General features: G+C 35.0%; 1 protein-coding gene across 1 annotated transcript in view; it reads left to right on the forward strand.

The window, feature by feature from the left end:
* LOC128656103 (serotransferrin-B) overlaps nt 1-17,089 on the forward strand; it is a 52,535-nt gene that overhangs the window by 23,317 nt on the left and 12,129 nt on the right. Inside the window, exons 8-12 of the mRNA XM_053709800.1 lie at nt 5,828-5,978; nt 7,732-7,880; nt 13,796-13,892; nt 15,145-15,186; nt 16,310-16,468. Of these exons, the coding sequence (XP_053565775.1) occupies nt 5,828-5,978; nt 7,732-7,880; nt 13,796-13,892; nt 15,145-15,186; nt 16,310-16,468 (598 nt within the window). The remainder of the gene's footprint in view (nt 1-5,827; nt 5,979-7,731; nt 7,881-13,795; nt 13,893-15,144; nt 15,187-16,309; nt 16,469-17,089) is intronic.

Below are 17,089 nucleotides of genomic sequence, written 5' to 3' on the forward strand. Positions count from 1 at the left end.
GGAGTGTGCACATGTCTGCAGCACTATATTGCAGCAGTTTTATATATTAGCAGGATCACTATTTCCTGTCATGAAGTACTTCAGACATGTGCACGCTACCTATCTAGATATCTCTTCAACAAAGAACAACATGAAAACCAAGCAAATTTGATAATAGAAGTAAATTGGAAACTATTTTTAAAATTGTATTTGCTATCAATTAGATTACAAGTTTTGCATTCGGGTTTTAACTCAGAAAAAATGGTAATTTCAGCATTAAAACAGCACCGCAGTCATTACAAGTCTTGTCGGTATAGCTGTACCGCAAGCCTTTCAGCCCTTAACGCAACGGCAGTCCCGCATTCGTAAAAATTATGTTTTTTCATGGGACTTCCATAGCGCAGCCATTATGAGTTTTGCAGTGAGGCTAAAAAGCTTGCGTTCCAGCCTATACCGACAAGAAGCGTTTCACAATCTGATAGCAGTAGTTATGAGTTTTACGCTACAAAACTGTTACATAAAACTCATAACTAAACTGTTACAAAGTACACTAAACACCCATAAACTACCTATTAACCCTTAAACCGAGGCCCTCCCGCATAGCAAATACTATATTAAAGTTATTAACCCCTAATCTGCCGCTCCCGACACCGCCGCCCCTAATAAAATATATTAACCCCTATTCCGCCGCCACTATAATAAAGTTATTAACCCCTAAACCGCCGCCCTCCCGCATCGCAAACACTATTTAAATATTATTAACTCCTAATCTGCCATCAGCCCACATCACCCCCACTATGCTAAACTTATAAACCCCTACACCGCCGCCACTATAATAAACCTATCAACCCCTAAACCGCAAGCCCCCACAACTAAATATACTAAATATACCCATTAACCCCTAAACCGCCAGCCCCCAACATCGCAATAAATTAATTTAAACTAGTAACCACTAAACCTAACGCCCCCCTAACTTTATATTGAAATTACAATTTCCCTATCTTAAATTAAATTAAAACTTACCTGATAAATTTAAAAAACTAAGTTTAAACTAACAATTAAACTAATATAACTATTAAATTAAAATTAAACTAACTACCAATTAAAGAGAACTAAAATACACATTAAAAAAATTCTAACACTACTATAAAAATGACAAAGTATCTAATTACAAAAAATACTAAATTACAAAAAATAACAAACATTAAATTACGAAAAATAACAAACAAAATTATCAAAAATAAAAAAGAATGACACCTAATCTAATAGCCCTATAAAAATAAAAAGAAACCCTAGCCTACAATAAACTACCAATAGCCATTAAAAGGGCCTTTTGTAGGGCATTGCCCTAAGTTAAACAGCTCTTTTACCTGTAAAAAAATATATAAAGACCCTCCAACAGTAAAACCCACCACCCAACCAACCCCCCAAAATAAAATAACCTTACTCTAACAAAATCCTAACCCATTGCCCTGAAAAGGGCATTTCTATGGGAATTTCATTTAGCTCTTTTGCATTGCCTTGAAAGGGGCATTTAGCGCTTTTAAGAAAAGCCCAAACCCTAATCTAAAAAAAAAAACACCCAAAAAGGTTTTAAAAATCCTAACACTAACCCCCGAAGATCCACTTACAGTTTCTGAAGTCCGGACATCCAGGCGGCAAGAAGTCTTCATCCAGGCGGCGAGGTCTTCATCTATCCAGGCGGCGTCTTCTATCTTCATTGAACAGCCAATAGAATTTCAGAAGCTCTCATCCTATTGGCTGTTTTGAACAGCCAATATGATTTCAGTAGCTCTCATCCTATTGGCTGATTTGAATTTACAAAATCAAATCAGCCAATAGGAATGCAAGGGACGCCATTTTGAAAATGCTCCCTTGCATTGAAGATTGAGTGTACGGCAGCGAGCATATGAAGAGGATGCTCCATGCCAGATGTCTTCAGGATGGACCCGTTTTGCGCCGCCGGGATGAAGATAGAAGACGCGGCCAGGATGAAGATAGAAGACGCCGCCGGGGTGAAGATAGAAAATGTTGCCGGGATGAAGATAGAAGATGCTGCCTGGATGAAGATGGAGCTGCCTGGATGAAGATGGAGCCGCCGGGATGAAGATCCTTCAAGCGGGACTTCAGCAACTGTGAGTACCTAAAGAGGGGTTAGTGTTAGGTTTTTTAAGGTTTTATTGGGAGGGTTTTTTTTAGATTAGGGGTTGGGCATTTCTTAAAAGCGCTAAATGCCCTTTTCGGGGCAATGAAAAAGAGCTAAATACCCTTTTAAGGGCAATGCCCATACAAATGCCCTTTTCAGGGCAATGGGTAGATTATTTTTTTTAGATAGTTTTTTTATTTTGTGGGTTTGGGGGTGGGGGTTTGTAATGTTAGTGGGTCTTTGTATTTCTTTTTTAGAAAAAGAGCTGATTTCTTTAGGGCAATGCCCTTTTAAGGGCTATTGGTAGTTTATTATAGATTAGGTTTCTTTTATTTTGTGTGTTTTTTTTAAATGGGTATTAGAATAGGAATAATTATTATTCTTTTGGATAATTTGTTATTTTGTGTAATGTTTTATTTTTCATTTTGAGGTGGGTTTTTATTTTTAGAATAGCCATATTTTTAATGGACAGCAAAAAAGCTGAATGCCCTTTTAAGGGCAATGCCCATACAAATGCCCTTTTCAGGGCAATGGGTAGATTAGGTTTTACTTTATTTGTATTTTGTGGGTTTGGGGGGTGGGGGTTTGTATACTGTTAGGGGGTGTTTGTTTTTCTTTTGTAGAAAAAGAGCTGATATCTTTAGGGCAATGCCCTACAAAAGGCCCTTTTAATGGCCCACAAAAGGCACTTTTAAGGGCCCTTGGTAGTTTATTATAGATTAGGTTTTTTTTATTTTGGGGTGGTTTTTTTTGTTTTTTTAAAGGGTATTAGAATAGAAATATTTTTTTTTTTTTTTATAATTTAGTTTGTTATTTTTTGTAATGGTATTGTTTTAAAAACGTTTGTAATTTTAGTGTTTTTTTTTAATCTTAGTGTTTTTTATTTTTTGTAATGTTAGGTTTTAGTGTAAGGCAGCTAAGGTTTTATTTCACAGGTAAGTTTGTATTTATTTTAACTAGGTAGCTAGTAAATAGTTAATAACTATTTATTAACTAGTCTACCTAGTTAAAATAAATACAAACTTACCTGTGAAATAAAAATAAAACCTAAGCTAGCTACAATATAACTATTAGTTATATTGTAGCTAGCTTAGGTTTTATTTCACAGGTATGTATTTAGTTTAAAATAGATATTATTTAGTTAATAATTGTAACTTTAATATAGTTCTATTTTAATTATGTTAAAGTTAGGGGGTGTTAGGGTTAGGTTTAGGGGTTAATATAGTTTCATTTAGGTTGTTGCGATGTGGGGGGCTGGCGGTTTAGGGGTTAAAAGGTTTATTTAGTGGTAGTGATGTGGGAGGCCAGAGGTTTAGGGGTTAATAACTTCATTTAGTGGCAGAGATGTCAGGGAGCACGCGGAATAGGGGTTAATAGATTTATTATAGTGTGGATGATGTTGGGATGCAGGTGAATAGGGTTTAATAACTTTAGTATAGTGGCGGCGATATCGGGAGCGACAGATTAGGGGTTAATAGTTTTATTTTGGTGGTGGCAATAACGGGAGCGGCAGATTAGGGGTTAATAACATTATTTAGGTATCGGCTATGTCGGGGGCAGCAGATTAGGGGTGTTTAGACGTGGGGTTTATGTTAGGGTGTTAGGTTTAAACTTAACTTTTTTTTCCCCATGAGGGTCTATTTATGTAGGTGCGGACAGACATGATCTGCTATAGTGAATCATGTCTGCTGCACATTGATAAATGCCGACAGCATACACTTCAATGGGGCTGCGTTACGAAGCTTTTCATTCCTCGATCGCAGGTGTTAGGTTTTTTTCTAACCTGCTCTCCCCATTGATGTCTTTGGGGAAAGCGTGTACTAGCACATCAAAACAGCATTTTTTTTGCAGTACGGAGCTCAACGGAACCATATCGCATGCACAACCGGCTGTTTCAAAACTTGTAAAGACTACGCTAGAGAGGGTGAAATAACGCAACTTTTGTTGCGTTCGTTAAATTCCCTATAGTGCACATAACTCGTAATCTACCTGTTAATGAATAATTAAAGAAAAATATTGGGTTTCATGTCCCTTTAAAATTGACTTGAAATATCTGTGCCCTAATGTTTTGATTTAGGAGAAAAAGCCTCATGTGTAAATGTTTAAATGGTTCAAATATACAGTTATATACAACAAATACATTGAAAACCCACGAATCAGAGTTCTGTTCTCTATACATAGCTTCATTATCTGGTTAGCAAAAATGATGGGTTAGTTTGCAGGGGTTTGACACATGGTGTTGATTGCAATGTATTGGCTGTTTTTAGGAAGCAACATCACTGAACAGATACAAATACTACCTGCTCAATCAATTAAAGTTAAAAAATAATAAGCACTTTTACAGTAAAAAAAATAGCAAATTCCATAACCAAACATGCAAGCCCATTACATTTATAATGCCCCTGTTCATATCCATTTAATAGACATACACCACATGATTGGTTTCCTGGAACAACAGGTTAATTAAACATTTGTCACATATTAGCAACACTTCACACTATTAAAAGAGATTGATTAACATACAGGCACTTTAAAATGTGCTGTAATCTTTAACCCCCACCCCCCAAATCCCCAATGCACAGATTGGCTCTTCCAAATAAGACATATGGTGGGTAGAGTTTGGCTATTGAAAAGCAATTGCAGCAAATAAGATGTTAATTTGCTTTAAAAACTTTTTTTGGCTTATATGTTCTTTTATGTCTTGTAATTAAAACATGTTTACTGTCCCTAAATTTGATAATAGATAAAAAAAGTTTCTTAAAATTCCATTCTCACTCTTAAAGGGACAGAATTTTTATTGTTTTAAAAGATAGATAATCCCTTTATTTACCGTTCCCCAGTTTTGCAAAACCAACACAGTTATATTAATATACTTTTTACCTCTGATTGCCCCCTGATCACATGACATTTTATTTATTATCTATTGATTTGCATTTTATCCAATTAGTGCAGTGTCTGCCACAAGCCACAGGCGTTATCACAATGCCATCTATATGGCTCACACGAACTAGCTCTCCCCTGTTGTGAAAAGCAAATAAAAAAGCATGTGATAAGAGGCAGCCTTCAAGGTCTTAAAATTATCATATGAGCCTACCTAGGTTTAGCTATCAACTAAGAATACCAAACGAACAAAGCACATTTGATGATAAAAATAAATTGGAAAGTTGTTTAAAATTGCATGCCCTATATGAATTATGAAAGTTTATTTTTGACTAAGCTGTCCATTTAACCTTGAAAGTTTAATGTTGACTTTTATGCCTCTTTAAATGTAATTAATATTATTTATAATTTGTAAATCACCACCAAATACTGTAGCGCTGTGTAGATGATTTGCAGTACACAATGATACTGATTCTTGGTAAAAATACAGATACATACAGACATAGAACAGATCAAACATATCGGAAACATAGTGATGTAGCCCTTTACTGTGTTATTAAACTAAATTGTCGCTATCTGATATCTGTTTGTTTACAAGGGGCCATGAATATTAAAAGGAAGTAAAAAGAACACAAACATTAGCATAATTAGTAAATTATTTTTCATAACACAGAAAAAAAATATTAGCGTGTGATTAGGGCTGTCAGTTTTAAATACTATTTATTATGTTTGAATACTCGGTAGAATAAAATAATTACTGCTTATGTAAAATAGAGCCAGGATTCCTTTTTGTTTCTAAAAATATATATCTTTTGATTGCAGGAAAAACAATGCAAACTCTTCAGCTCTGAACACGGGAAGGATCTTCTTTTCAAAGACTCTGCAATTGGTTTCCTTGCTCTGCCAAGTGTGATGGACACCTTCTTGTATCTTTCACCAAATTATTACACTTCTATTAAAGCTTTGCATGGAGGTAAGATATTAATCAGTACCGGTACAAATTCCCAAATACAGAATTCCAAAATCCAGAATTATTCCGAAATCCAGTCTTTCATTAATGTTTTTTTTTTTAAATACAATTATTAAAATGACAATGTTTCCCTACCAGTAAGTCACAATCTTCTCTGCCTGCATCTATGACTTGGTTTTCATTTTCTAAAATGCAAATTATAGTCTCTATTTAAAACAACTATTAACTTTCTGATTACAGTACTATATTTCTGATGGTATTATGTATACAAAAGTATTACAAATTATATGAACTCAAGAAAATAGAGAGACGCACAAATTGCTCTTAGGTCTCCCTAAGAGTAAAAAGTAGAAACCAGATATGGACTCCTTGTACACATGCCCTAGATATATGCAACTGCACCTCACTGACTAAGCCGAAGAGAGGCCGAAACGCACGTCTGGGGTTTGTTGTTTGTCTTGTTAAGAGAAGAATTGCCTGGTATTTTGGTGCTGGACTGTCATTGGGCAGGATCAGACTGATATGCTACAGGATATTTTTACTCTGTGAAAAGGCATAGTGTGCAAAAAGAGACTGCACCCTGAGTGGCACTGGCCTTGTGGACAAGCACGGAAGTTTTTCTAGCTATTGTTCTGTCTCAGTGAGTGTGTGTCTCTATTTTTTTTTATTAAATTATATGAACTACTATTAGGTTGCATGTATAAGCTGTATTATATGAACTACCATTAGGTTGCATGTATAAGCTGTATTATAACAAATAAATGTTGCCTAAATGACATATTGTTGTTTACACTTGATCCCATCCCCTCTCCAAGCTGTCCCATTTTACAGATCTAAATAATCTAAACTATTCAGAAATTCAAACCTTTCCAGTCCCAAACAGTTTTAATAAAGGGTTTTGTACCCAAGGCCGGATTGGCCTACCAGGATACCAGGAGATCGCCCGGTGGGCATAGCAGTTAGGGCTGGTCAGCTACAACATAAGGGGGAGGCGCTACTGGTGAGGCGATGCAGCTGTATCACCTCTTTTTTTCTCTCTCTAAACTATAAATATTAAAGTCACAAAATATTTCCTTGTAAATTTTATTTCCTGGACAATAACCATTTTTGTAGCCCTCGTTTTAATGGTTTCTATTGTTTAGTCAAGTCACACTGTGAGACAGAGTGACACACTGTTTTGAGTGTCTTCTCCAGATCAAACTATGAATAATTATTTTACCGATGTGAAAGAGAGTCATGGATGACATTGTGCTGTAGGGAGCCTATATAGCAACAATTTGGCTTTTTTTATTACAAACTAATATAATTTAGATCTAAGGAATTGGGTGAAGGAGTATCTCAGTAATGTCCTTGTGAAAAATGGGGTGTGTTCAATTTACAGACTCTACAGAAAATAGGGCTGGTCTTCAAATGATTCCAGGGCTCCTTTGAATTCCTAATCCAACAGTTTGTACCCCGATTATATAACTCCGTAATGATAAGCAATAGACAGATTGGGTTATTTATCCTATTCCAGAATGATTATAACTGCAAATTAACAGTCAAATTGCAATAGTAGAATTTTGGATTGTTTTAGAAGCTCTATAGACTTTATACCAGTATGATTATAGTACACTATGCACATTTTTAACCTTCCATAATTGAACAGCTTGGCTTATACTATAAAACGCCTATGACTTGGCTCTTCTATAGTTGTTGCTATGATGCAGTAAATAGAATACTAGCTGGTGCATTAATCTGTCTCTATTTTATTTAGTACAAAGCAATTTAGCGGAAGGCAAAGTGCGCTGGTGTACACAAAATCTCCAGGAGAGGACAAAATGTGACGACTGGACACCTGTAAGTGGTGGCGCCATTGAATGCACTTCAGCAAACTCAGCAGAAGAATGTATACAGCAGGTTCTGGTAAGTTATTTCCTTTGTACCTCTAAAATCTAGTAAATCTTTAAATATGTGCACCAAAACGTTGTATTGAGAACCACGGTACCATCAATTATTAATATCTAATTATATAGTAAGTCCTCTTTGTAATTGATTTTACAGAATAATTGATTTTACAGAATACATGTGTGAGTAGCTGATCTTAGAGAATTGCCTTATTTTTTTATCAATTTACTTATGGGCCAATAGTTTTCATGTAATATAATTTACAATGTTAAAGGGACATGACACAATTTTTTTTTCTTTTATGAGTTAGACTGTACAATTAAAAAAAAAACTTTCCAATTTACTTTTATTATTAAATTGACTTTTTTCTCTTGGTATCCTTTGATGAAGATCATACTGTGGGCTAGGTAGTGTACAAGTGTCTAGACCACTATGTGGCAGCAGATTTGCAAGAATGCTTTAACATTATACAAACACTGCTGCCATCTAGTATTGAGAAGTGTAAAGCATTTTTGCAAAACCACGTTTATTTAGTCTTCACAACATGTGCGCACAACCTACCTATGGGCTAGATTACAAGTGGCGTGCTAACATTAGCGCACGACATTGAAATAACACGCCTGCGTTAATTTGAGCACAATCGATTTTAACGAGCATCAGCTTAGTGGGACTGAAGACCTTGCGTAAAGGGTTAGTACTAAAATAAAGGTTGCACGAAAGACAGCATAAATACATTAAAATAAAGTGTAACACTCATATAAACACTATCTGATAAAAATATTCATAAAAGTATTAATAAACATTGTTATAAGGGTTCAAGGTTATATGGTACAGTATGTGTCTAAATAATAATTCTATAATAATATTTAATAATGTGTTGTACTGTGTTTTTACTGTAAATATTTAAAATTCCATTGTTATTCCCATACAGGAAATTTTTATTTTTATTTCAAATACATATTTCTGCATATATATATATATATATATATATATATATATATATATATATATATATATTCCTTCCTATAGATAGGTACAAATGTATATATTTTACATTACCATTATCAAATATATATATAGGAATATATATTTAATAATAAAATTACATTTTTTCTATGTGAAGAAGATTGGAATGTAAATTATGCATAACATGCTTCGGGTTTTGCACTTTTGTTCTAATGTGCTGTCGGGTTATAAAGCATTCAAAATTATTAATAAATAATGTAAATAATTATTAAAGATGTACTGAAAAAAATCTTAATAATCCAAATATTTTTTTTTACATTGTCTTTAATAACTATTAATATTTTTAATATTTTATATTTAATATTTACATAACATGCCTTAAGATAACTAATTCTTTATGTGCGCTAACCCAACACAGTGTTAGACCTAAAGTGCAAAACCTGAAGCATGTTACATATATTTTACATTCCAATGTTCTTCACATAGAAAAAAAGAAAAATGTTATTATTAAATAAATATATATATACTGTATATATGAGATAATGTTAAAGTAAAATATATATCTATAACTATATAGCTATAGGAATAGATATATCGGTATAGGTATGTATAGATATATATAGAAATATTTATTTAAAATAAAAATAACATTTTCCTGTATGTGAAGAACATTGGAATGTTAAATATTAATAAATCCTGTTGGGTTAGCGCGCAATCAATAAGTGTTAGGTCTTTTACATCTACGCTCTACATTGAAGTTTATGGAGAGAATAATTTAGCGCAGTCGCACTATCCGAAGTCCTTTGGTTAGCGCGCGTCGGGTTTTGCTCGTGTACAATACTTTTACTTTAAACTTGTAATATGTGTGTTACCTCGTGCATGCAAAAAGATGACTTCTGGCAGTGTTAACACTTGAGCAAAAGCACTAAATAGCTCTCCACTTGTAATCTAGCCCCATGCATTTACAGGGATGTAAAAGCAATGAACAGACTTTAAAGGGACATAGACTGTTGCTTACATGTAACCTGCACAGGGGTTAAACACATAGTAAAGTGATGTAGAGCTGCAATGCACTACTGCGACCAAGCTGAAGATATCTGGTGAGCCAGAGACAAGGGGCATATTTGTGTAGCCACCAATCATCAGCTAGCTCCCAGTAGTGCATTGCTGCTCCTGAGTGTTCCTAGTTGTGCTTTTCAACAAAAACCAAGAGAACTAAGTAACTTTGATAATAGAAGAAAATTCAAAGATTTCTTAAAATTACATTTTATCTGAACCATTAAAGTTTAATTTTAACTTCCATGTCCCTTTAATGCATATCGTCCACTCCTTTGCTACAAATGGAAAACTATAATTTCAAGAAGCTATGCTAGCTTTTGCATAATTTAATAGGGAAAAAAACATGTTACCAGTCTTGTCATTTTTAGGTGGCCAGCAACAAAGTTGCAGGACAACCTATTGTTATTGTTCGGATTATTATTATTATTATTATTATTATTATTATTATTCTTTTTATTCCGCCAAGCTTTGTATTCAATTGCCCATAACTGCTTAACTGTTTTTGCAAAGCTCTTAAAATCAGGTATGCTGGTACAGCCTATTGCTGTGCTACATCTCATGCAAAATTGAACTCATAGGTCACATGCTCTGGCAGCCATATTGCTTTTTGCGACAAATTTCGACAAACGCTTAAAAATCTTTAGCTCTGGAACTGCTTATGTTACAACTTTGAAACTCGCTCTGCTTAGTGCTACTATGACCTGAAATTGCTATTGCTCAAGAGAAGTGCCTAGGTCACATGATGTGGCAGCCATCTTGCATTTTGCGAAAATATTCAAACATCTTCTTCTCCTAAACCGCTTAGTGCAATGACGCGCAATTTTGCACATATGCTCCTTGCAAGGTCCTCTACCAAGTTTGTTCAAACTGCGATTTTTCCATTATCAACATGGCTGCTGTGAGACATTAACCTTTTTATCGCCATTTAATTGCGTAATTTTGCACTTTGTACATTAGTTTTACAATATTTAACAATATTACAGTGTAATAGACACATGATTACACATAGTCATAACCCTTAAAGACAATATTGCAGTTAAAATTCGCATTGCGCAATCGCCTTTGGGAAATAAAACATTTGCAAATTTTCATGAAACTTCTGCAAATTGTAGAGGTCTATAGTGAGCATTAGTATGTGCAATTTGAAAGCCATACATTGCATAGCTTGGCGGCCATTTTGTTTCATATGCGCCATTTTTAAAAACTATAAAAATCTTCTTCTCCGAAACCGCTTATGGGACAGACTTGAAATTTTGTTTATAGAGTTATCTTATGACTAACATTCAGATTTGTTCAAGAGAAGTTGATACCTCATGTGGTTTGGCAGCCATTTTGAATTGTTCAAAATTGCTTAACGATATATTTAAATTCATAATAAAACAAAAAACGTTTTACAAAAATGCTTTATTTTTGCCATGTTTATTGACATCTATAGTGAGCACTATTGTGCGTAATATGGAGGCTGTATATCTTACGATCGGGCAGCCATCTTGGTTTACGCGAAAATTTCGAAAGTCTATTTTCTCTGCAACCGCTTATGTAAGAACTGTGAAATTTGCTGTACAGTCTTATATTGTTATCTAGATTCACAATTGCTCATTAGGAGAGAATCAGTCACATGATGCGGCAGCAATATCGGTTTTATGTTTATCGTAATTATTTGTAATTCAATACTTCCTCTTTTGAGTCAATTGCTCACAAAACACAAATTACTTATGCTAAACTCTTGAAATCAGGTATGCTGGAACAGCCTATTGCAATGCTACATATCATGCAATATTGAACTCATAGGTCATAAGGTTACGCAGCCATTTTGTTTTTTGCGACAAATTTCGAGAACTGCTTAATAATCTTTAGCTCTGGAACTGCTTATGTTGCAACTTTGAAACTTGCTGTGCTTAGTGATGCTATGACCTAGATTTTCCATTGCTCCACAGAAGTGATTTAGTCACATGATGTAGCAACCATCTTCCATTTTGCGAAAATATTTAAACATCTTCTTCTCTTAAACTGCTTAGTGCAATAAAGCGCAATTTTGCACGTATGCTCGTTGCAAGGTCCTCTACCAACATTGTTAAACTTGCGATTTTTCCATAATCAACATGACTGCTGTGAGACATTAACCTTTCTATCGCCATTTAATTGCGTAATTTTGCACTTTATACATTAGTTTTACAATATTTAACAATATTACAGTGTAATAGACACATGATTACACATAGTCATAACCCTTAAAGACAATATTGCAGTTAAAATTCGCATTGCGCAGTCGCCTTTGTGAAATAAAACATTTGAAAATTTTCATGAAACTTCTGCAAATTGAGGTCTATAGTGAGCATTAGTATGTGCAATTTGAAAGCCATACATTGCATAGCTTGGCGGCTAGTTTGTTTCGTATGCACCATTTTTAAAAACTATAAAAATCTTCTTCTCCAAAACCGCTTATGGGACAGACTTGAAATTTTGTTTATAGAGTTATCTTATGACTAACATTCAGATTTGTTCAAGAGAAGTTGATACGTCATGTGGTTTGACAGCCATTTTGAATTGTTCAAAATTGCTTAACGATATATTTAAATTCATAATAAAACAAAAACCGTTTTACAAAAATGCTTTATTTTTGCCATGTTTATTGACATCTATAGTGAGCACTATTGTGCATAATATAGAGGCTGTATATCTTACGATCGGGCAGCCATCTTGGTTTACGCGAAAATTTCGAAAGTCTATTTTCTCTGCAACCGCTTATGTAAGAACTGTGAAATTTGCTGTACAGTCTTATATTGTAACCTAGAGTCACAGTTGTTCATGTTGAAGGAATTAGTCACATGCTGTGGCAGCCATATTGGTTTACGCAAAAAATTTGAAACTGTGTTTTCTTTCCAACCGCTTATGTTAAAACTGTGAAATTTGCTGTATAACCATATATTGTCACCTAGAGTTAAATTTGTTCATGTTGAAAGTATAGGTCATATGGTGTGGCAGCCATTTTAAAAAACGCAAACATTTCGAAAATGTGTTTATTTTCCAAATGCTTATGTTAGAACTGTAAACAGTTGTTATATAGCTTTATTTTGTGACATAACTACTTATATGGCATTGCAAAAATAATGCGCTGGCCACCTCTATTGCTGCTTGCAGCTATATTTTTTAATATAAATCTGGAAATACAGTTCACCACAAACCATAGCCATTATAACAAAGAGGTATTGCACTTCCTTGTTTCCTGGGAGATAAGTATTATTGCCCATACATGGTCAAGCCTCTGCCCATAGGCAGTGAAAAGGCTAAAAAATCTTTAGGAGTGTGCGTGACTTTAGTGTAAAGGCTTTAGCGATGCCCTTTGTGATTAGCTGCATTAACTTGATGCACTAAAAAGAAAATATATATATATTTATTTTTACAATTCACTGTAAGTGGCTGTAACGTTAAACTATATTATTTTAATGTGACTTTAAGCAGTGAGTCGCCTATCCTGTAACTTGATGCATTCAAAAGCCAAAAATGCATCAGGTAGAGGTATTACAACAATGTATAAAATGTATCCTCATTGCTAGTTTATAAAAGGATTTACGTTATTATGGGATGTGGGCTGTTTGATGGCTTTTTATGTTGGTATGCATAGAGACATATCTAGAGATGTGAGGTCTGAGCTGCAAGTTATCTTCTGGTAAACAATAAGCTTAGTATGAAGATTATAGTATCATAGTTTGAATATAAATACTTATATAATATCAATAGAGGTGTTTACCATTACAGGGTATAGCCTAAAATTGTGAAGTATACTCTGTTGTGATTATAATGTGTCAAGCAATGTGTGAGTATCTTTGTTGTAGTTGAGTTTATAGAAACCTTTAGTGAGCCTGATATTGCATTTAGGATTAATTTATAATCCCTTGTGTTTGCAGAAAGGTGATGCTGATGCAGTTACATTGGACGGAGGGTTCCTGTATACTGCAGGGAAGTGTGGACTGATACCAGTAATGTCAGAATACTATGATAAAGGTGAGAATAAGCTTCTTAGACATAACTGTCTCTTCAAAAAAACTCAAGACTAGATTAGATTTAACCCATTCATATCAAAAAAATCTGTTGTGCATGTTTAGGAAGGATGCTTGATGTATTTTGCATAACAACCCTTCAGCAACAATATCCATGATATCAACATTACAATAACATGGTACTTAGAGAAGCAGTAGATAAGAGTTCTTTATATTTAAAGGGATGGTGTACGGGAAAATTGTTTTTCCAGTAATGTGTTTCCAATTACTTGTTATACAAGCTGCAAAGAATAAAATGGATGATAAATTGTTTGTTTAGGTTTTTTTTTGTATCTGAAATAGCTGACTTTGTTCTTTGAAACCACAACCCATTAAGGGCTAGATTACGAGTGGAGCGCAAAATGGCGCTTTTGCAAGTGCGATATTTGCGCTCCACTCAGTAATACCGCAAATGTGCCTTGGTATTACAGGTTCAGCACAATGCGAACGTGACCTTGCATTTGCATTGCATTGAAGCTTTGCGCTCACAAGAGCGTGCTTTCATATGCTCCAATGGGAGCCTTGTTCTCATGCTGTCATACATAGAACCTAGCGCAGTAAAGGGGGTAAGTTGTGCAGTGATGGGCAGCAAATTTTAAATATATATGTATATGAATATATACATATATATTTATGTGTTTATATGTGTACATACACACATTAACACATAAATATATATGTATATAAGCTTATACATATATATATAGGAATAACATAGTCCCCATAGACCACAATGTAAAGGCGCATTTCAGTACCATTTTTTTCTAATACCCCACTCCCTCTAACTTTAACGCCTAAAAACTGCTTCATGCAGTTATTATTTAAAAAACTAAAAATGCTACAAAAACAATACATTTATTTTTTTTTATTTATTTTGGAGACAATAGGGGAAACAACTTTCGGAGTGCTAATTGCTACCGCGAGTTCACAGTAGCAATAACCAACAACTTGTAATGGCTGATTATTTGTCATGCATCCGTAAAAAGGCAAATTTGCCTGTTTATGGGCTCACGATAAATTAGAGCTCCACTTGTAATCCAGCCCTAAAATGGGAGTGATACTTTTTGCCACAGATTTCAAAGTACAGGACTTTCATATTCTGTTGGTAAATGGTAATTACTATGAAGCATATTATTCAGAACTCTGTTTACATTTATCTTGTTCATGCGTTCAGTTTGTCTAATCAGTTGTGCCTTTTCTTTTTTTACTAAACAAAGATAACCTGGCACCATGCAGATCATCAGGAACAACATCACAAGGTAACAAATGCTGCAAGTGTTGCACTGATGCTTCTTCTGATCAGCAGAACATCAAATCATTTTATTTATCAACAGTAACTTGTTATATGGTGAAACTGCAAAGATGTGTAGCCCCATTGTGACAGAGATCCCCTTTCAGAATTATAGCCAAATGGAATAGCATCCGGGGAGTGGAGTATCCCATATATATTTGAAAGCACCAATCCTCATGTTTCAAATGAGAGGTCCCTGTATTTGTCCAGCTGCCAGGTGATTGTCATAACAATGACAAATTCCTCACAACATTGGTTCTAATTTTAGGGCTCTAGCAATGTGTAAGAGACCTTTTTTACCTCCTAACCATAGAACTATATCATAAGACCCCTCCTTTGAAAGCTACTTTTTATGAATCTTGATCTTCCAAATTTCCCATATCCTGCTGGATTGTCATTGATTTTAGGGGTGGACTGGTTCAGGGGCAGGGTGCCATCAGTGGCTCATCAGTCTGCTTAAGTCCCTGAAATCTGCCCACTGCTCACAAAACAAAAGCAGAGCTGAATTCCAGGACTGAGAGCCCTAAATTGGCCCCTGAAGGCACCTCAGCAGCAATAGGGAAGGGGAGAATGGGTTTAGAGCTTGCAAGGTCAACCAGGCAGCACCTTTATGTATAGGCTCTTTATAACTAAACATCATTGCACAGAGGTGTCAGCAAGTTGCCGGCTGTGAAAAGTAAAGATAATGATGCATGCTGTGTTTAGCTAAATCACAACTACTTAACCCCTGGGCCAAAAGGTGCAAGTCCTTCCTTGATTGGGTTGGAAGGTCTGAACTGCTACTGTTCCACCCAGGACACACCCTGCTCTGCCCAACCGCTCCCAAGACCCAGCTGTGACTCCAGACCACCTATCTTGGTCAAACCACAAAACTCCACCCCCACAAGTTCCCTAACCTCCTCATCTAAGAATGCTTCTAGGAAATGCAGTGAGGTATGTGGATCTGTGGACTTTATTGTATCTAGCTCCTTGGATCCACTGTCTTTATCTTGTCAGATTTATTTTTCAATTACTTTCAATATCAGTCACGTGCTTTATTGCCCTTTGTATAAAATCAGTCATATTTATTTCTCACTTTGTCTCTACAAAAGGTGTTTATTATGCTGTAGCAGTTGGAAAAAGTGTAAACAAAAACCTTTCATGGAAGAACCTCAGAGGCAAGAAGTCATGTCACACTGGTGTAGGCCGCACAGCTGGTTGGAATATTCCTGTTGGTCTGATTTATAATGAGACACAAAATTGTAACATAGGTAAGTAAATCACAACACATATTACCTTCACTATGAGCCTGATAATCATTTGTTAAAGAGATAATATACCTAAATTATTTTGTCATCCAAATAAAATAACATCTAAACGTTTTTGCATGGAAAATAGTGAAGAAAAACTGTTTGAATTTAAAGGGACAAAAAGGACAAAAAATGTTTATTTCGTGATTTAGGTAGAACATACAATTTTATACAACTTTCCAGTTTACTTCTATTAACAAATGTGCTTCATTCTCTTGGTATCATTTGTTAAAGGAGCAGCAATGCACTACTGGTGGCTAACTGAACACATGGGGTGAGACAATGACAATTGGTATATATATGCAGCCACCAATCATCAGCTAGCACTCAGGTGCTTTGCTGCTCCTGAGCTTACCCAGATAAACCCTTCAAGAAAAAATTATGCAAATTAAATAATAGAAGTAAATTGGAAAATGGTATGCTATATCTAAATATTACTTTACAATCCCTTTAAACTAAAACTACTACAGCTGTATCAGTTGAATATGTTTTCTACTAATGCTCTTCTCACACTCTGACCCACCCAGAGACCACCCAACCCTCCTGGGTCTTCCTGACTTAGCCTTCAACTTCCCAGTCCCT

Source organism: Bombina bombina, chromosome 4, assembly GCF_027579735.1.
Source record: "Bombina bombina isolate aBomBom1 chromosome 4, aBomBom1.pri, whole genome shotgun sequence".
NCBI classification, from domain to species: domain Eukaryota; kingdom Metazoa; phylum Chordata; class Amphibia; order Anura; family Bombinatoridae; genus Bombina; species Bombina bombina.